We start from the raw sequence: 21,811 nt of genomic DNA on the forward strand, positions 1-21,811 counted from the left end.
CAATTAACAGTACACAAATTAGGTTTATAAGATTCAGGCATGTATCAGTAGTTCATTCTTTTTTATTGCTGAGTAACAGTCCACTGTTTGACAATACCATTTTATCCATTCTCCTACTGATGCATACTTGGGCTTTGGGTTTTGTTTTTTTTTTAAATTTATTTTTGGCTGCGTTGTGTCTTCGTTGCTGCGCGCGGGCTTTCTCTAGTTGTGGTGAGCGCGGGCTACTCTTGGTTTCGGTGCGCAGGCTTCTCATTGTGGTGGCTTCTCTTGTTGCAGAGCACGGGCTCTAGGGCGTGCAGGTTTCAGTAGTTGTGGCACATGGGCTCAGTAGTTGTCGCTCGTGGGCTCTAGAGCACAGGCTCAGTAGTTGTGGTGCACGGGCTTAGTGGCTCCGCGGCATGTGGGATCTTCCTGGACGAGGACTCAAACCCGTGTCTCCTGCATTGGCAGGTGGATTCTTAACCACTGCACCACGAGGGAAGCACAGGTATCTGGGTTTTTGTAAGCAAACTTAATGAAAAGGAAATATAATATACATGCTTAAAAGTGAACAATATTTTAAAAAGATTTTTTAATTGAAGTATAGCTGATTTACAATATTGTGTTAGTTTCACATGTACAGCAAAGTGTTAAAAGTGAACAAATCTTAAGTGTACAGTTTATTGACTTTTCACAAAGTAAACACACCTATGTAACCTTCATCCAGTCAAGAAACAGAACATTGCTACCTCTCCCAAAGTTCCACTTTGAGTTCTTTCCCAGACACCACTGTACCCCTTTAATGTGTTCACTCTACTAAATTCTACCACCATGGATTGGTTTTGTCTGCTTTTGAATTTTCTGGTCCAGTATTTTCCACTCAAAATTATGTAAGATTCATCCATGTGGTTGTGTGTAGCACCAGTATATTTATTTTTATTGTTTTAAAGTAAACCATATGTATGCATGTGCCACCATTTCTGTTTATGTATTTATTGTTGATAGGTACTCGGGTCATTTTCTGTTTGGGGCTGTAACAAAAAATGATTATAAGAACTTATTCTATGTTTCTTAGTGCTCAGATATACAAGTTTCTGTAGGGTACATACATGGGGTAGATTTGCTGAGTCATAGAGTATACATAAAAACAGCCAAACAATTTCCAAAATACTTGTAAGAATTTATATTCCTACTGGCAATGTGTAAGAGTTCCAGTTTCTTGCTATCCTCAACAATGCTTCATATCACCTCAAAGCTAACCATTCTAATGGATGTCTAATGGTACTCCAAGAGTGATTTTAAAATGTATTTCCATTATGACTAAAGAAGTTAGCCCCCTTTCATAATTATTAGCTATTTGGATATTCTCGTTTGTGAAGCACCTGTTCAAGTTTTTTGTACACTTTGATATTGAGCTTCTGCCTTTTTTTCATTGATTTTTGCTCTTTGTATGCCCTATATACAAGTCTTTTGTTGGATACAGATAAAGCAAATATATTCTTATCTTTTCATTTTTTTTTTTTGGCCACACCACGTGGCATGGGGAATCCTAGTTCCCCAACCAGAGATCGAACCCGTGTCCCCTGCATTGGAAGCGTGGCATCGTAACCACTGGACCGTCAGGGAAGTCCCTCTTTTCATTTTCTTAATGGTATCTCTTGATAAAAAGAATTCTTAATTTTACTGAAGTCCAACTTAAAACTTTTCTTTATGCTTAGTGCTCTCTGGAAGTATTTTGGCTGCATTGGGTCTTCATTGCTGCATGCATCCTGTTTAAGAACTCTTTGCCACCTCAAAGTCATTAAAATATCTCCTATATTATTTTCTAGACATTTTATTGTTTACCGTTCAAATTTATTAGATTTATAATCTACCTAAATTACTTTTCATGTATTATAATGGGGTGGGAATAATGAGGCATGTTTTCACCATATGAATACTAATTAATTCAGTACCACTTACTGAAAAGACCACCCCTTTGCATCTGCAATGCAATGTCTTCTTTGTTATAAATCAAGTGATCACACCTATGTAGGTCTGTTTAAGAACTCTCAATACTGTTCCACTGGTTTGTCTAACTTTATGCAGATATCACATTGTCTTAATACTGTTATTTTTTTTTTTTTTGCGGTACGCGGGCCTCTCACTGTTGTGGCCTCTCCCGTTGCGGAGCACAGGCTCTGGACGCGCAGGTTCAGCGGCCATGGCTCACGGGCCCAGCCGCGCCGCGGCATGTAGGATCCTCCCGGACCGGGGCACGAACCCGTGTCCCCTGCATCGGCAGGTGGACTCTCAACCACTGCGCCACCAGGGAAGCCCAATACTGTTATTTTATAACAAGTTCTAATATCTGGTAATACAAGTCCACTGTTCTTTAATATCACCTTTGCTATTTTTATTTTTGGCCCTTCATACTTCTCTGTGTATTTAGAATCAGCTTGTCAAGTTCTGCAAAAACACAATGACAACAATGAACTTTTTGGGATTCTGATTGTGAGTGCACAAATCTTTAAATCAACTGAAGGGGAATTGACATCATTAAAGTATTGAGCCTTCCAATCCATAAATACGGATTACCTCCCTCTGTATCGGTTTTTTTTAATTACTGCTGTAACAAATTATCACAAAATTTGCAGCTTAAAACAGCACAAATTCATTATCTTACTGTTATGTAGGTCAACAGTAAGGCATGGATCTCACTAGGCTAAAAATTAAGACGGCAACAGGGCTGTCTGTATTCCTTTCCGGAGGTCAAAGGAAGAATACGCTTCCTTGCCTTTTCCAGCTTCTAGAGTTCACCCACATTCCTTTGCTCGCGGCCCCTTCCTCTTTCTTCAAAGCTAGCCACTTGCACCTCTCTCACTCTTCTTCCAACGTCATTTCTTTCTCTCTGACCACAGTTGAGAAAGATTTTCCACTTTTAAGGACTCATGTGATTAGACTGGACCCATCTGAATAATACAGGCCAATCTCCCCATCTCAGAGTCCTTAAACTCATACATCTGCAAAATCCCCTTTGCCATGTAAAATAACATATTCACAGGTTCCAAGGATTAGGGCATGGATATTGGTGGGGGTGGGGGTAGGCTGAGTTATTCTGCTTACCACATTATTTAACATTTGATACTTTCTGACAAATGTATAAGATAGAAGATCCTGCTCATGTTTAGCATGCTTCCTCTGCAAAATATTGGGCACTGAGTTTATTAAAAAGGATTGAAAATAAAGTATTACCACAGGAATGGTTTACTAATTCTACTGATACTTATGTTACACTTAAATACTCAGGCAAGAGTGGGATCTTGGCAAATAAAATAAGAGCATAATTCAAGCTTTTATCACTGAACTTACCAGCTAACTCTATTTTAAGACACAGATAGAAAATAAAACTAATTAGCATAACAGTCTGCTTACTCATATATTAAGTGAACATAAAGTTTACTTAAGTGGTCAAAATGTTTGTATAACTAATTATGACTTAAAGTAGTTGAGAATATTATTTTAAATGAGATAAAAAAATAGCTGATCAATTTTCGTATTACCAAGCAAGTCATTTCTGTTTATAGTAGTGATTTATATTATTTTTGTACATTTTTTATTTTACAAAGCCATCAACTTAAATCCCTGCTGAAAACTGATAGTGGAGCAGCTGAGTGATTTATATGGATATTATAGGCTTATCAGATTGCATATGCTTTAAATATACATTAATTAGTCATTAGCTATAAGGAAGAGTTCAATTTCCATGTATTCTAACATCGTTGTGTCACAGACAAGTTACTCTTTATTTGCAATGGAAGATCATGATACAAAGATACTAAACCTTTCTGACTTTCACAGGGATGCTTTTACAAGGAAAGGAAAATATAATAAGGAGAATCTAAAATATCACTATTAAATCAACAAATATTTATAAAGAACCATGAAAAATGGGAAACCATAAGTTATTTTTTTTAATTGGAGCAAGAGAAGTATTTTAACTGGGAAAACAGTTAAAATATGGCTGCTCACTCCTAGCAGCTATTCTTTCCTCCTTCTCCTTCAATCTTTTTTGGACCTTCTAAAGAATTAGAAAAAAAAACAGAACTGAGAAACAGTCTTGCATCTAAGATAATCTCCTAACTGGGAAGATTGTATATTTTGTGAAAAATTTACAGCTGCCTACTTATGATCCATCTCTCTGTTCACACAGCCTTACTTGTTAGGAGGGGCCTTTAAACAAGACAACAATGAAGAAAAATAGCAAATTATTCTCTATGTGTCTACATTCTCCTCTGTCATTACTTGTAAGATAAACATAATCAGCTCTATTCTACCCTCCTATCGTCTCATGACTTTGAGAAACTTCAGTAGGCACTCATGCTCTCTCACCATCCTTCAGGTCGTGTATGGGATAATGTAGTTCTTTTTATAATATATGGTTTTGTAGCCTAGTTGTAATAACTATTACATATGGAAAAGATGCAGAACTACTGGTACCACTGTCCTCTGTACCTGTCATTTACCTTAAACATACCTGGAAAAGTAGATTCAAAAATTCATTGGCAAGAACATTTTTCACACTCCAGATTTGATAGTCTTCTAGAGTAAGATGGCCCATCTGAAAGAGAAACAGTATTTTAAAAGATCTCATTTTTTATACTATTTGAATAAAATCTGGTTTATTAAACTTTTAATTGTCATATGTCTGAAAGAAAACCAATAATTTAAGGTAGACGCTATGTGTTCATCTGAGAAGTAGGCCAGCTAGGGTAAGTTTAAAAGTAACCAAATTTTGTTGAAATAGTCAATGGCAATGAGGACAATTTATCCCCAACAATCTTCTTCCTTCAATAAGACCTGGGAAATAACTCACAGTATCTTCTGGTTCAAAGGTCACTTACGGAACCCACAAAAGGCCCTGAGTAGGGAAAATGAAGCATTTACTAATTTTGAAAGCATTTTTGCAGACTCTTTGGATTATGCCCTTTGATCCTAACAATTTTCTAAGACCTTCTTAGAAATATCTGGTAATTTTATCAGAATTCTTAGAGATTTAAAAGAATTTAATAAATATAAAAAATGAGTATCTACATTACATTTCCCCAAAATACAATTTAACATTACTCTTATAAGTTGAGTAAAGCAATATTTTCTTGGTGTCAAAGTGTACCAAAAATTACATTTTCATACAGAAGGCAAAATATATATAAGCTATTGATTACATGCTTATTCTGGCTGCCATTAAAGAACTCAGAAGAGATCTTTACCAATATTACTTTTTAAATTTTGTAAAAGAACATATGTACCACCCAGACTGAGATAAAAGGTCATTTCCATCATCCCAAATATCCTTATGGTCCTCCCCAGTTAAATCACTCATCCCCGAAATCACTGTTGTAACACCTGTTACCATTTTTAAGTTTTGCCTCTGTTCTCGAACTTCATATAAATGGAATCATACAATATGTGTTCTTTTTTTCTGTGCATTCTTTCACTCAGTATAAGGCTAGCCCTACCATAACTTATTAAAATGGGAGAAATAAAGATTATAAATGATGGCAACGGCTGTGTCTACTTAATTTTTATAAAATGCCTAGCTTATAAAATATAATAAATGTTTTTATGTATATAACACTTAATGGAGTAGTTTAAAGATGGAATGGGCTATCTTTAGAGACAACTTGGAGGTGTTGTAACAACAGATCCAAATAAGCACTTGGTGGGGATGAGGTAGAAGAGATTTAAATATATATATAAACTATATAAACCAATTCAGAGTACAAGGTATTTTTAGAAAAGGATTAGTCCCAGCGAGACTCACCTTTGTGGTGTCATGTGCATTCAATATGCCTTCTACAATGTCAGATAGATCCATGTGTAATTCCTTTAAAAACAGAAACCCAAAGAAGTAATTAGAAAAGAGTAGATATCATCTTTATTAGTCAGTGACTAAGGTATACGACATTTTGGTCAAGTTTTTTTTTTTTTTTTTTTTTTTTTTGCGGTACCCGGGCCTCTCACTGTTGTGGCCTCTCCCGTTGCGGAGCACAGGCTCCGGACGCGCAGGCTCAGCGGCCATGGCTCACAGGCCCAGCCACTCCGTGGCATGTGGGATCTTCCCGGACGAGGGCACGAACCCGTGTGCCCTGCATCGGCAGGCGGATTCCCAACCACTGCGCCACCAGGGAAGCCCAGGTCAAGTATTTTTTTAAATTACCATTAATAGATTGTTACACTTGCTTTAAAAAATTAAGCCAATTTCCCTCTGCTTTCATTTTTACTTTACACAATACATTCAGTTTATGAAATTTTCTAAGGCAAATTCTTTTTCCAATTTTGTACCTTCAGCTATGGATATTTTGAGTAGCATAATATAGCAACTAGAGGTAATAACAAATCCCTTTCTCTTGATCTCTTTTTAAAATTTTTCACTCCATTTTCCTGTTGGAAATTTACATGCAACAAGATGTATACAACCAGAATTTACCGGGATGTCATCGGTGCGGTTGTCCTTCCAGACCTCTAAGAGTGCAACCACCATGTCTCTCAGTTCAACCCTGGAGAGAACTCCATCACGGTCAACATCAAACACCTTGAAGCAAACTAAACAAAAGAAACTCTTATGAAGTATTCTGAAGTACAATACGTTTTACTGGAAGCTGCCTTAGTAAAATTACTTAGTTTCTTAAGCAAGTATATTCTGGATTAAGTCTGCTTATCTGGAGCAGACTATGTCATTAAAGTCCTCTGAACTTGTAGGACTTCCTGCACATACTTGCTAAGTCTCTCTATCTACATCATTAGCCAGGTTGGAGAACCCTATCCTTCCCCCAAATCTAGAGTTAAATTCCTTGCAAACTGAAAAGTAAGAGCCAAATTACTGTACAATACCTCACAGATTTTGAGGAGGTAATTCAAGCCTTTAAATTAATTTGTACTATTTAAAACTGATCACTTCAGAGTTGATTCTCACAATGTTGAAAATGTTCCATCTACATTAAGAATCAACAATAACAAGGTGGTACAGTTGGCCCTCTGTATCCACAGGTTCCACATTTGCAGATTCAAACAACCACAGATCGAAAATATATAAAAATTAAGAAAAAAATTTTCCATAAAGTCCCCAAGAGCAAAACTTGAATTTGCCACACTGGCAACTATTTACATAGCATCTACATTGTATTTACAACTATTTACATTGTATTAGGTATTATAAGTAACCTAGAGATGATTTAAACTACACAAGATGTGCATAGGTTATATGCAAATACTATGCCATTTTATACAAGGACTTGAGTATACATGGATTTTGGTATCCGAGGAGGTCCCAGAACCAATCCCCAGCAGATACTGAGGGATAACTGTATAAAGATTTTGCCTCTCCAATGTAATTAAGGCACACTCATTTTTTGCCAAAGAACAATTTTAACTCTTCAATTCTTTGTTTATATACAACAGACTAAGAATTAGAAATAGCAGCACTTTGCTAATTAACATCAAATGAATCACTCTAGTTTATTAACTTCCACTAGCAAAAAAGAAATTAAAATTTTTTTAAGGCAATAATAAACCTCAATTGAAAAGCAAAGATTTTGGCCTCTTTATTTAATATTTGAACTTTAATGGGAACAAATAATCTATCGTAAAGCCAGGTTGGAATAATGGTATACCATATCAGGGAAGAAAAAAGGAATATACATTTTTTAGATTACATACTTATCTATTTCATATACTCCCATAATAATTATGCTATTAAATCAATGGAGTGCATCACAGCACATTACTGAAGAATATCAAATAACAAGTAGCATACCCCACATAGGCAACATTTGTGAAGCTGTATTTTAGAAAGACACAGAGATAATGACACTTGTAAATATATTAGAATTAGGTTCCAATTAAATGTTGGAACCTAAACTGTTGCATTTTCTCAAATATAGTTAAGATTTATTAATTCAATATGCTTATAAATTACACTATAACATTTTAGTTAGGCTTAAAAGACCATTTTAGTATTTAATAAAACTGTGTTTTGATCATAAATTTCACTTTGCTAATAAAATACTAATGTATTCAAGTGACAGAAAATAAGTTATACTTCAAGTCATGCAAGACACAAAATTCTCTATAGACTACCAGAAAATATTTTCTAAATGCTTAACATTTTCAAATACATCATGACTGATGTAGTTCATTTATCATGAGCTGCACATTCATCTGGAAAAATCAACCCCGTTACTAATGACAAATCCCAAATCACTCCACAGAAAACAGGTGACTGAATCCTTACAGCGACCTCAGTAAAAGCTCAACATGAGACTGCTATTTGCCAGAGTAATGAAAATTCAAGCCTCAATCCACAGATGATTTTTATATGAATGAATGCTGATTTTTTTCGCTGTATAGTTTGCAAATTTTGTGATAGTGTTTAACACACTTACATTTTTGTCTTTCAGCCAGGGGTCCTCTGCAACAGGCTGATAACCCACAGGATATCTCCTTAAAATCTATGTGATTGTCACGATTTTCATCAAAAGCATTAAACAAACCTGTAAAATAGGAAGACAATGTAAATCACAACAAACAAACTTCCTAATGGTAATAAGGACATGTTTATGAAAGGAGGCATGACTCCCATAAACTGACTGAATTAAAAAAAAAAAAAGTTTATCAGTAGTTCCCATTGTCCTAGGAAGTATTTCTCTTTTTCCTGGTATAATTATAAAACTTAACTTTCTAGCAGAAAATACATTACTATCATTTAGTATTTGGTTTTGTTTGCCTGCCTGTCTCTATTTTATATCAATTCCTATAGCTCAAAATGACTTTAGCTGTAAAAAATAAAAATCAGTTTAAAAAATCAAGAACTGAAAAAAAATGTCAGAGACCACAATTATCCTTATTTGGAAAGACTAAGAAGAAAAAGGAAAAAAGAAGAAAAGTTGAACTGCATATCAAAGATATACTGTGTTGTTATTAATAAGCTCCATTAAGCTCTTTCATGAAGCAAAGAAAAATAACACACTATATTACCAAAGAAAGAAATTCTGTACTGCAGTCTTCTTTGTATTACTTAATATTTATAAATATTTTAAAATTCAGAAATAAAAGGGAATTTATAATATAATCCTGTGGTTTTCAAACCTTTTGTAAAAAATAGAAATGGAATAATTTTGTTTTCAAATAAAATGACTTATCACTCTCCAATTCTAGAAAGGTAAAAACACAACTGCACCTTTGAAGTAGGTACAAGCCCTATCTGTTCTGGCTCCCCAAACAGGTATTTCTGAAATACACTGGGAATGTGAAGAATACAGATTGTCTGTAAGACTCTACTTCTGTGCCCTCAGTTTAAAGAGTAGAAAATCAAAGCTAGAAGTAGTTACATGACTTGCCAAAAGTTAGAAAAGTTTAAAAAGGTCTGAACCAGAAGCAGAACCCAAGTATTCAGATTCCAAATATGGTTTTTGTGATATCACCAACAACTACCCTTTGCATTACTAACTTTTTTTTTTTTTAAGTTATAGCAATGGAAAGTTTAGGGCTAAGTGGGGAGCATAGAGATGGTCCAGTCCAGTGGTTTCTTAATCTTTTTGGGGCAGGGGAGGGAGGGAGGGATAGAACAGTGGAACCTTCTTCCTTTTTTTTTGGTGCCACGCCACACGGCTTGCAGGATCTTAGTTCCCCAACCAGAGACTGAACCCGGGCCCTCAGCAGTGAAAGTGCAGAGTCCTAACCACTGGACCGCCAGGTAATTCCCCAGTGGAACTTTCTTATGTAAAATAAAAACAGTGGAGGCTCTTGCGGTGAGGGAACAGGTGGGGCTATGTGTGGAAACCTAGAGCTTTGCCTGCTCAGTGGCCACCTCCCTAATCCCTGCACCAGATGCTGAGGCACCTCACTGGAGTACTGTTTTGTAACCACTGTCTCGGTCAAAATGTTTTATATATATGAGAATGTACAGGTGAGAGAGCAAAACTGACTTATGCAAGGCTACATAGGTAGAATAGGAAGCTCAAGACTATAATTCCCAATTTAGTTTTTTTTCCCACTAAACTACACTATTTGCAAGAAACTTGCAAACTTGTAACATTATAGCCTTTTAGAGTTAAGATGTATTGGTTAGAAATAAAAGATGGTCTTATGTGTGTTTAGCAAGGAACACTGTAGAAATAGAATGTTCCTACCTTCACTTAGAGATGGACGAATTGGTGGTGAAACCAATGGGCCAAACGTCTCTAAATCAAATCGTCCAGTTCGGGATTGAGCCTTCAGCAACCAATAGCGTTTCTCCAGATCAATGATGTCTGATTCCTCCACTGAGAGTCAAATGAAACAAGATTATAAAACCTCAGGCTTCTCTTCTGGGCAGTTAGTTTATCCTGATAATGTAACTTCTAAGGATATATTTTAATTTCCCAGTTAAATTGCTAAAAATTACCTAAAACAAAACTCTGAAAGACAAATACATTATATTTAAAATGGAATGAAAATTAAATTCAAATTAACATATAAGAAGCTTTAAAATGGAAAAAATTTTTTTTTGCAGTTCCCCATTTAAATCCAATATGTAAAACAGGAAACAACTGAGACCTTTATGGCTTCCCACACCATTTTTTTTTTTTTTTTTTTTGCGGTACGCGGGCCCCTCACTGCTGTGGCCTTTCCCGTTGCAGGGCACAGGCTCCAGACGCACAGGCTCAGCGGCCATGGCTCACGGGCCCAGCCGCTCCGCGGCATGTGGGATCTTCCCGGACCGGGGCACGAACCCGTGTCCCCTGCATCGGCAGGCGGACTCTCAACCACTGCGCCACCAGGGAAGCCCCCCACACCATTTTTATCTGTACTCATTTTTGGTAATTTTCAATCTGTATCTTGGATTTAGTGATTCTATATACATATTCTCTCCTGGCTACACTATAAACATCCTAATAGCAGGATACCATGTCTGATCCATCCTGTCGATATGGTAACTACACACATTCAATACTTATTAAATAAATGAAAATGAACATGACAAAAGATGTTATAAGTAATAAAGTCAATACATAAGACAGGGTAGAACAGGATTTATAATGTGATAGGTAATAGGGGCATCATGAAAACATGAACATCTTTTTCTCCTCATTCATCAGAAGATGTATTTTAAAAAAAAAATCACAGGTAAACTCCAACTATGGTTACATTCTATATGTGCATTGTTGTTGCTGTTGTTTTTTTTCCCTCCAAGGAACTAAAGTAAGATTTGGAAAACAAACAAGGTGAGTCTTTCCATTACCCTGGCTTTCTGCCTGCAGCCTCTTCCCAGACCTTGGCAAGGTATGAGGAACCTAAGCAGTGAAATTTCACTGAGTTAAGAATAGAACTTGTAGTTCAGGTAGGTTGAGGTAGCTCAAGTTTACAGGGCAGAATACTGGAGAGGAAAGAGTTATGTAGAGAAAGAGCTCCAGAAATATGAACAGGAGTCTTACTGAGTTTTAGCAGAGTACTAAGCTATGTATGCATAGAGTGAAATTCATTGAGGCTGGGCTAGGAAATGCCTAAGTTCTGACCAGCCAGAGTGGAGATACCTTGTTGAACACTGGGAGCATTCACAGACTCAGAGGGTCACTTAATCAGTAGGGGAAAAACTAACTCTTAGAGTAAAGGCTACTCCAGACTTGCCCCCAAAAAACTTTAAAAAAAATTCTGGAAAATATCAACCTGATCCACAAATAACTGCCTATCAAAACAAAACAAACTTCCTAATTTAAAGGATGACAACAGAATCCATTAGCCATATAACATTCATAATGTCTAGCATCCAAATATATATATGTACATAAAACAGCAGGAAAAAGCGATCCAAAACCAGGATAAAAACCAGTCAATAGAAAATAGAAATAACATAGAAATAACAGAGATGATGGAATTAGTAGACAAGGCTTTAAAACATCCATTATAAATATCTACAGAATTTAAGGAAAACCATGACTACATTGAAAAGAGAAACGGAAACTATTAAAAAAAAAAAGTACCAAATGAAACTACTAGAGATGAAGAGTACAATACAATCATCCCTTGGTATCCATAGGAGATTGGTTCTAGGACCCCCGTGGATACCAAAATCCAAGGATGCTCAAGGCCCTCATATAAAATGGTATAGTATTTGCATATAACCAACGCACATCCTCCTGTATACTTTAAATCATCTCTAGATTACTTATAATACCTAATAAAATGTAAATGCTATATAAACAGTTGCTGGTGCGTGGCAAATTCAAGTTTTATTTTTTGGAACTTTCTGGAAAAAACTTTTTTTCAAATATTTTCAATCCCCAATTGGTTGAATCTGTGGATGCTAAATCTGTGGATATGGAGGGTCAACTGTACTTGAAATTTTAAAAATTCATGGGAGATTAACTGCAGATTAAAAAATACAGAGAAAAGGTCAGTGAACCTGAAGACTGAGCAATAGAAACTATCCAAATGGAAGCATAAGGAGAAAAAAAAGTCTGAAAAAATTAGTAGACTCTTAGTGACCTGTAAGACAATACCAAAAGTATAGCATACATGTTACTGGGGTCCCAGAAAAGAGTGGGCAGAAAATATTTAAAACAAATAACAGCTGAAAAAATTTCAAATTTGATTAAAACCATAATCCCATAGATCCAGAAGTTCAGTGAAACTTGTGCAAGAAAAATTCAAGGAAAACCAAACCAAGGCAAGACACGATCCAACTGCTGATAAAGTAAAAATCTTAAAAGCATTATGAGAGGGGAGAAAAAATACACTACAAACACAGGAACTAAGATAAGCAATGATTTCTCTTCGGAAACAAGGGAGCCAGAAGATTAATGGGGTAAAAAAGGGTTTGAAAGGAGAAAAAAAAAACCCTGTTAATCTCAAATTCTATATCCTATGAAAATATCCTTCAAAAACAAAGGCAAAATAAAGTATTTTTTGGACAAACAAAAGCTGAGAGAATTCATCAATAGCAGAACGGTACCAAAAGGAATGTTAAAGGATGTTCTTCAGACTAAATTAAATGATACCAGATGGAAATCAGTATCTACACAGAGCAATGATGAAAACAGGAAACACCCAGTCCATAATGTCCATCTGATATCATTAATCATGACAGATTTTGGATAGAAGTTTAGTTGCAGCTTTGGTTAGACTAAGTTTACCTCTAGTTCAAATGTTCTGAAGGTGAGCTCAGATTTCTATTCAGGAGAGCTCAGAAACTGCTAGTTTTTGAACCTGGAGATCTATAAACTCCAGCCTGAAGGCTGCATACATGTTTGTATAAATAATGTTTTATCAGAACACAACAATGCCATGTACTTACATTTAGTTTATGGTTGCTAATGTGTTACAATGGCAGAGTTGAGTAATTGTAACAAAGAGCCATATGGCCTACAAGTCTGAAATATTAACTATTTGCCTTTTAAAGAAAATGTTTGTCAATCCCTGTGTTGAAACTGCATAACCACAGGACTTCAAGACTGCAACTCCATAAAATGACAGCAGCTCAGGACCACAGAGCCTTGAGACTGCAACCTTCAAGATTTTGAGACTTCAAAATTATGAGCTCATGAAACTGCCTAACCCCAGTCTCAGCAAAATTTCCACAGGACAGAATTACAGGGCAGAGATGATTATCTTTGCACTTGCGGTTCCTTCAGATTTAAATCTGAAACGGGTTTTTCAAAGTTTGGCTGGCTTCTCCTTATCCCAGCAAAGACTGTCCTCAGGCAGGCTCACTCTTCTGGCAGCCTTAGCCCCAATCTCAGCCTCTGGCCTCAGAAATGAAAGCACCTTTATATCCTTTGATTACCTAGGAAGCACTTGTCCCTCTGGAATTCAGTTTTGTTTTTTTTTTTAAGATTTCTTTGTATTGATATGTCTTCAGTGGCTTTAAAGATTATGATTGTTTGGTTTATGTAGTGATTTCATGTTATTAAAATGGGAATGAAGATCCTTCATGTCTTTCTACTTCCCAACCTAAAGTAGAACCCTTCCCCTGTTATTTAACATGATTCTGAAAATTCTCACCAATGCAATAAGATACGAATATGAAGTATAATGTTAGAAAATAAGCAAGGTTATTATTTGCATATAAGTAGAATGCATTCCAAAAAAACTCAAAGAGAAAACATTTAAAAATTATAATTGAGTTTAAAAACCTGTAGGGATATAAAATAAATATAGAAAAATCAATGCTTTTCCTATATCTCATTAATACATGTAAGAAAATATAAAAGAGAAAAAGCATAACAATAATAGCAATTTCCCCACAAGAAACAAATATCCAAAAATAAAAGTCAGTAAGAAAATGGGGGTCAGATTATATAGGCCACTGTAAGGACTTTGATTTTAAGTGAAATTGTGAACCACTGGAGGATCTAATGCAGAGGAGTGACATGATCCAACCCACAGGATCACTCTTGACTGCTGAGTTAAGAATAGCCTAGGGCTTCCCTGGTGGCGCAGTGGTTGAGAGTCCGCCTGCCGATGCAGGGGACGCAAGTTCGTGCCCTGGTCTGGGAAGATCCCACATGCTGCAGAGTGTCTGGGCCCGTGAGCCATGGCCTCTGAGCCTGCGCTCCGCAGTGGGAGAGGCCACAACAGTGAGAGGCCCGCGTACCGCAAAAAAAAAAAAAAAAAAGAATAGCCTAGTGGGCAGCTAAGAACAGAAGTGAGTTTAAATCATCAATATACGGAATTAAAAAGCATTAAGACTACAATAAATTAACAAGTACAAGACAGACAATTCATAAAAAGCGGGGGGGAAGTTAATTTCACTAAGAATAAAAACATCATTTCAGAAGAAAAATTTAAGCAGAATCATGCTGCTTCAAAACTTTTTTAACACTCTTCTTGCAAGATACCTGCATGGCTATTACAACTCTTTCAGATCTTTACTCGATGTCATATTCTCGGATCTTCTAAACTGCACCCCATCCAATGATGCTCCTTCATCCCTCTTCCCTGCTTTACTTTGTTCTCTAAGACTTATTTGTTTTCTTTGTTGTTTCCTCCAACTAGAACATATGCTCCTTGTAGGCAGGCTTTTTGGTCTATTTTATTCATTGTTATATTCTAAAACTTAGAATAATATCTGGTACATTTTGAGCACTCCAGAAATATTTAAATGGACAAGTAGCTTACAAGTTACCTGGCAAGACAAGAACAATGTATTTTAAATTTCCAGTGATTTCAAAGTATTCATTCTTACTCTATTCCTTAGCAGTTTTGGTTTTTCTTTTTCTTTTTTTTTTTCTTAAAGTTTTTTTGGCTGTGCTGCGCAACTTGAGGGATTTTAGTTCCCCGACCAGGGTTTGAACCCGGGCCACTGTAGTGAAAGTGCCGAGTCTTAACCACTGGACCACCAGGGAATTTCCACAGTTTTCTTTTTTTTTTTTTTTTTAACAGAAGCATCTACTTCAAATACCCAGATGACTGAATTTATTTAAAAGGAATAATTTAAAATTTTAGCAATAGGGAGAGTAATTACAGGAGTTTGATATATAAATTGAGCATTACTGCCTCATTTTCCTAAATAAGATGTCTGTTTACTCCATTTATTATGTGAAAGGAAGAAAGAAAGAGAAATCTGTTCCTCCAGAGAAACAGTTTTCTCAAATTCTAAATTTTCTTCCCAGTAGTAGATCTTCAGATTAAAAAAATCTGACACTGAAACCAAAGGTGGAAGACAGAAACTATGTTCTCATTTTTATACATCTAGGTACTGAGCATATAATGGGTATTCAATGAGTACTTCTGATCAGTTGGTGTTTAGTTTATACACTAAATTAGAACACAGAAAATTCATATCAACTTCCTCCCAAATATTTTTACCTTTGAAAACTAAGTTCATTAATCTCCTTAAAAAACACAATTTTTTTTGTTGAAGTAGAAATGTGGAAAGACAAGTAAGTAGAACATATTTGGAAGACAAAAATGATCAGATTGGTTATGGCTACAGCTCCCTTTTAAGTTTATGCAATCTGTTCATTTATAGTTACAGACTGTAATTTGTTAATCAAGTATTTGTAAAAGCATGCTAAAGTAAATTATATATATTATCATCACCCAAATATTTTACATGAGTTGGCAGCTGAATTGCTGAGGAGAGGAAAGATAACTAACCTTATTTTCACTTAAAGAAGTTAGAGGTTAACGACTGCAGTAGTTACTCTATTTGCAATTCATAAATAAATATCAAAACTTATACTTTACTAGCTAAATGGGAATGAATTTATCACCCACCTATTGATATAATTTTTTCTGGTTCACAACAGTAGCATACTACAACATTCTAAATAGTTCCTGGCCTGCCCTTTGGGCCATCCTAATCAAGTCCCACCTTACTGGAGGCTCCAGCTACAGAAATTGCTCTTTAATGCCAGAATTGGATTCTTATTTAAAAACAAAAACAAAAACAAAGCCAAGCAAAATATCCAAGTATTTTCAAACAGTAACACAGTTCTTTAACATTTCTGAGGAAGCAACCTGTTCTCAAAAGCAATGACCTTCTGCAATCTATTTAAGCCTTACATCATTTACAACCAGATAAGAGGATAATGAAGGAGGGACATGCAGATTTACTAGGCAGTTTATGGCCTAAGAATCACTGAAGTATTTTTCTCTTACAGAAAGGAGGCTTTAACATTGCAAACTAAAATGTGGCAAGGGAATATAATAATATGCATATTTTTAGTTGAGATAATAAATGCTAAAATAAAGCATTTGAGTTATATAAATTTGAGTTAGATGAGAAAAGAAAACCAATCAAAATGAGTTCAATGGCCCTAAAATTAGCCCAAAATACTACATTAATTACCTCAGTATCCAGATTCTACTACTTAAAAGAAATCACGCTTATGATACATTTTAGGGAAACTCTAAAAAACATATTTACAAGAAAGAGTTAGCACACATATTTTCTTCCAAATAATATAACTAAACTCTATGAAAAGATGATCATCATTAAGGAAAAAACTCTCGATTAGTTCTTAAAACATAGTTCTTAAAATCTTAGTTCTTCCAATTACCTATTTCACTGTTGGTAAATGGGGAATCATTCAGTGACCTTGCCTGGATCAAATGAAGTTAATTATTAAAGAGAAATTTAAAATAATAATCATTTGAAGGTATCCCAAGGGGAAAAAAAGGAAATTAGAAAAGTGAAGCTGCAAGATTGTCTGAAGTGAGTCTGAGGAAGATGGCTCACCACAACCACAGCTATCACATGACCACCTCCTTTTACCTGCAATTACAAGCTGCTTACGAAAGATTAAAGAAAAAAATGACTGTGTGTCAATAAACTGTCTTCAAATCCTAAAATGATACTAAGCATGCACTCTGGGGTTCAAACATCCCAATTTTGGCACCTATTAGCCATTTGATCTTGAGAAAGTTTCTTTAACTTCTTGTAGCTGTGGTTTCCTCATTTTTAGAATGGCGATAAAATGAACTTCAGAGGTGGCACAAGGATTAAATGAGATAATGTACAAGGAGTATAGTGCCTCCTTTAGTAAGGGCTCAATCTGTATGTGGTAAGTTGGAACCTTCCAAAGCATTTTTGGGGGAAAAAAAGTACAGGAGCTATATGTCAAGATCATTTAATATTCTACAAACATTCAATAAAAACATTTTATGTACCTGACATTGCACTAAAAATTATAGACATGACAGTGAACAAAATAATTATGTTTAGATTCTAATAGAAGAGAAAATGGGTCATTTTAATCCAGTGTGGAAAGTACAATGAAGGAACAGAGACACAGGGTTTTCAGGGAGCACATAAGCAGTGAGGCCCTAGAAGTCTTGATATTTAAAGAGGTACACACAGAACATCTTAGGGTTGACCAGGGAAAGGAAAACTAGTGTGACAGAAGAAGGATATTGCAATCAGAAGTAAAAAAGCATGTGTAAAAGTCTCTAGGAAAAACAGGTAGTGATAGGACAGAAAAACAAAAAGAATAACCGTTGTATTCTGCTATAATTCAAAAATAAGGAAGAGGATAGATAACCTATAGAAGGATTTATGCTATGGACACAAGATAAAAGACAAAAAACGAGAGAGAACTTTACTTTCCAGTGAGTGACAAAAAAAGAGTGTTAAAGATGGCAGTTCAACCTAGAATTAGTAGACAGTTCGGTTAGAATGTAGACGTTTCAAAGGTTAGCATCTAAAGGATGAGCCTTCAAACTCAAGCAGAGAGATGCCAGACTGTGATTGGATAGGACTATGCATGTACAATAGTAGGGGATTTGATACACTGAACTAAATTTGTAAAAAGCTGATTAAAACAAATTACATTTTGAGTTTATAGTCTGTGGCTCCAAATTCCAACACTATGTAGTGCTAAATAACCATGAACAAAATGGGTGGGGAAAGGCTATTACAAGAAAAAGCCAAATGACTAGTTAGTCTTAGAAAGTAGGATCTTCTTTCAGATATCAATAATAATAATAATAAACTTGTACCAAACTATTTCAAACATTTAACTATATAGAACATGTTTATGTTCTCTATATATGTTCTCTGATTCTGAATATCAAAATGTTTAAAAATTAACTTGTCATTAAAAACACTATATATTTGACGAAAAAAATCTTTTTAGGAAATCTAACCTTAGGTATTTAAACAGCAAATTATAAAAGAAAAATATATCAGTCTTGATAAAAATCTAGTTAAGATCTACTCAAGCATAAAAACTTGGACTTTTGGCTAAAGTTCTAATTCAGGGAATTCCCTGGCAGTCCAGTGGTTAGAACTCAGTGCTTTCACTACTGAGGACCCAGGTTCAGTCCCTGGTTGGAGAACTAAAATCCTGCAAGGCGGTGCAGCCAAAAGAAGTTCTAATTCAATTTCTTAAACTTAAATAAAAGGTAAGGTAACAATAGTTTGGAATCTGAAGTTCTAAAAACTGTACTGGCCATGACAAAGTCTAAAATCTTGTCTAAATCAAATCAGTTAGTTATTCTAACTCTGTATTGAATGCAAATAGCGCCCCAGTTTCATTTGTGATTTACACGAAAGAGAAAAAATTTGATTAAAAGTGGCAGTATGTTCAACTTACTGTGACTTCAAATTTTACTTTATAATCATATGTGAAAAAGTAATTAAAGGCATCTGCACTCTAACATAAATGTTATTTACAAGTGAAAAATTATAACTCCTTTTTGTTTCCTAGATACCTTGGGTCATTACACAAATTTAAATGGAGTCAGTGATGCTTTAAAATAAATATTTTCTGTTTACTTATAAATCAGTTAATAACATTCTCTATTTTTATCCCGTGTTTCCACATTCCTGACACATTATTTGAAAAGTTCAATGTACCAAATATTCTTTGAGTGAAAGAGCCTGCAAAGACATCCACAGAAGCTGAGAATTTATAAATAATATGATAAATCACAGACATCAGAATGTAAACCTACCCATGTCAGAATTTCTGTAAGAAATTTAGCAGTAATTCTGACTTTGTCATAATGCTTTCATAGGAAAGCCCACTGAGAAAGGAGCCATTTGCTGAAGCCAGCAGCAAATGAGTTGTCTGTTGTACTAGTTTATTTTTGTTCTTTATTTTTATAAATTCTAAAATAAAAGAAAGCAAACTGGTAAGAAAAACACTTTCTTCCCACAGACATGGATGAGTTAATTTTTGTACTGATCTACAGTCCTCTCTTAGAAAACTGCTTGCTCCCAAAACAATTACTCTCTGGAGAAAGTGGGATGAAGCTCACTGACATTCCCAAGCCAAGTGTTCACTAATACAAAAGGATGCAGGGAATTCCTTGATGATCCAGTGGTTAGCACTCCATGCTTCCACTGCAGGGGGCACGGGTTTGATCCCTGGTCAGGGAACTAAGATCCCTCATGCAGCGCACGCAGGGCCCAGCCAAAAAAAAAAAAAAGAGGATGCATATTCATTGTAAAGCACCTACCTGTTCTATACCAGGCATAATGCTGAGTCCCTTAAAAAAGGTACTATCTCATGTATTCCTGAAGGGTAGCACCATATACCACCCCAAACATGCCACTTTAGCATAAGGGTTATTTTGAGTTGAAGGCAATTGAGAAGAAGCTGATACAAAAAAAAAAGCTCTCCAGCTCCCCCTATTAGCCTAATTTATAAAGATGTCTTACCTGCCCTTCTACCAGGAAGAAGTTAATCAACAGAGACCACTCTAGATACTTATCAACCTGGAGATAGCACCAAAGGAAAGAATCTACATAACAAACCTTATTAACCAGCCATATCAATCAACAGTTCCTCCATGTATTTGCCTTCCCACAATATGCCATCCCTAGCAGCTCAAAGTCCTTTTCTTTTGTCTTGTCACATCTCCATAAAATTATTGCTCTTTGCTAAGATGCTATATAAGCTCAAGCTATAACCACCCCTTTGAGTTACTCATCACTGAAAGTTCTGGTACATAAGTAAGTTAGTTAAGTATCAATAGTAACAAAGTAAGCTTATGTTTTTTTCTTGTTATCTTTGTTAGTCTAATTTAAAGGGCCCCACCCAATGAAACCAAGATAAGTAGAGGAAAATACTTTTCCTTCCCCACACTCCTTACAACATATCTATGAGGTACAGTTGTATCATTATCCCTGTTTTCCAGATGAAAAAAGAAGTTCATAGAGATTAAATTTCCCGCAGCTACATGAATAATAAGTAGCAGGGCTAGAGTGTCTGACTCAGTCCGAAGAACTCCTAAATACCACATGAGTATTATTTCTCAAAAAGAAAAATATATATATATTCAGGCGGGGGCACTGAAAAGTAGGAACATCAAATTCATTGCCTATTCATGCCAGAATTTATCTGTCAGAACTTCTGGTGACAATGGAATGAAAATGAGGGGGAAAGTAGCTGGTGTATAACTAGTAGCCAACTCATAAATTATATGAACAAATAGATACAAATAGCACTTGATACCCAAGGTCCTCTACTCAGTCAACAAATACTTATTTAAGGCTTGACACAGGGTGAATAGAAAAATAATACAGACTCTATGATTTAAGAGAGATGACATGTACAAATAAATGGAATGCTATAAATAATTATAATACAAGGACAAAAGTGATAAGTTCATTCAAGAAGGGTACAAAAATGGTGTTATGAGAGTTCAGAGGAAGGAGAGATGATTTCTCACAGGAAGGCAAGAAAATGTTTTATGAAAACCAAGCAGCATGTGATTTAAGTCTTCAAAGATGACTAAGGTTTATAGGGAGAATAAAAGGGAAAGGCATTCATTCTAGTGTTAAGGAGTAGCATAAGCAAAAGCCCAGTGTAGGTACAATTCTGTAACCACAGGAAAGAAGAACAGTAGAAGTTAACACTTAGGCCTGTGTTGTGGAGGACTAAATACTGTCCCTCAAAAATTCATTATCACCTGCAATCACAGAATGTGACCTTATTGGAAATAGGGTCTTTGCTGATGTAATGAATTAAGGCCCTCGAGTTAAAATCATCCTGAATATAGACTGGGCCCTAAATCCAATGACTGGTGTGCTTAAAAGAAGAGGAGAGGACATAGACACACACAGAGAGAAGGCCATGGGAAGACGGAGGCTGCTACAGGCCAAGCAAAGCCTGGGGTCACCAGAAGCTGGGAGAGACAAGGAAAGATTCTTCCCTAGGGCCTTCAGGAGGAACAAGGCTCTGTTAACACTTTGATTTCAGCTTCCAGAACTGTGAGAGAATAGATTTCTGTTTTTTCAGTTTACAGATTGTAGTAATTTGTTACAGCTGCTCTAGGAAACTAATACAGCTTGGTTAAGGACAATTAGTAGAGGGCTATTGTGAAATAGTAATATTGACCCTGGTTCCTGCTAATATTTGGT

The 21,811-nt window shown here is 35.7% G+C and overlaps 1 protein-coding gene across 2 annotated transcripts in view; it reads right to left on the bottom strand.

Moving 5' to 3' along the window:
• USP32 (ubiquitin specific peptidase 32) overlaps positions 1–21,811 on the bottom strand; it is a 197,998-nt gene that overhangs the window by 64,629 nt on the left and 111,558 nt on the right. For both annotated transcript variants that reach the window (XM_004271728.4, XM_033431615.2), the window contains exons 6-10: positions 10,152–10,283; positions 8,406–8,513; positions 6,452–6,567; positions 5,786–5,848; positions 4,499–4,582 (exon numbers count right to left, since the gene is read on the bottom strand). In XM_004271728.4, the coding sequence (XP_004271776.2) occupies positions 4,499–4,582; positions 5,786–5,848; positions 6,452–6,567; positions 8,406–8,513; positions 10,152–10,283 (503 nt within the window). The remainder of the gene's footprint in view (positions 1–4,498; positions 4,583–5,785; positions 5,849–6,451; positions 6,568–8,405; positions 8,514–10,151; positions 10,284–21,811) is intronic.

Source organism: Orcinus orca, chromosome 19 (genome assembly GCF_937001465.1).
Source record: "Orcinus orca chromosome 19, mOrcOrc1.1, whole genome shotgun sequence".
Classification (NCBI taxonomy): domain Eukaryota; kingdom Metazoa; phylum Chordata; class Mammalia; order Artiodactyla; family Delphinidae; genus Orcinus; species Orcinus orca.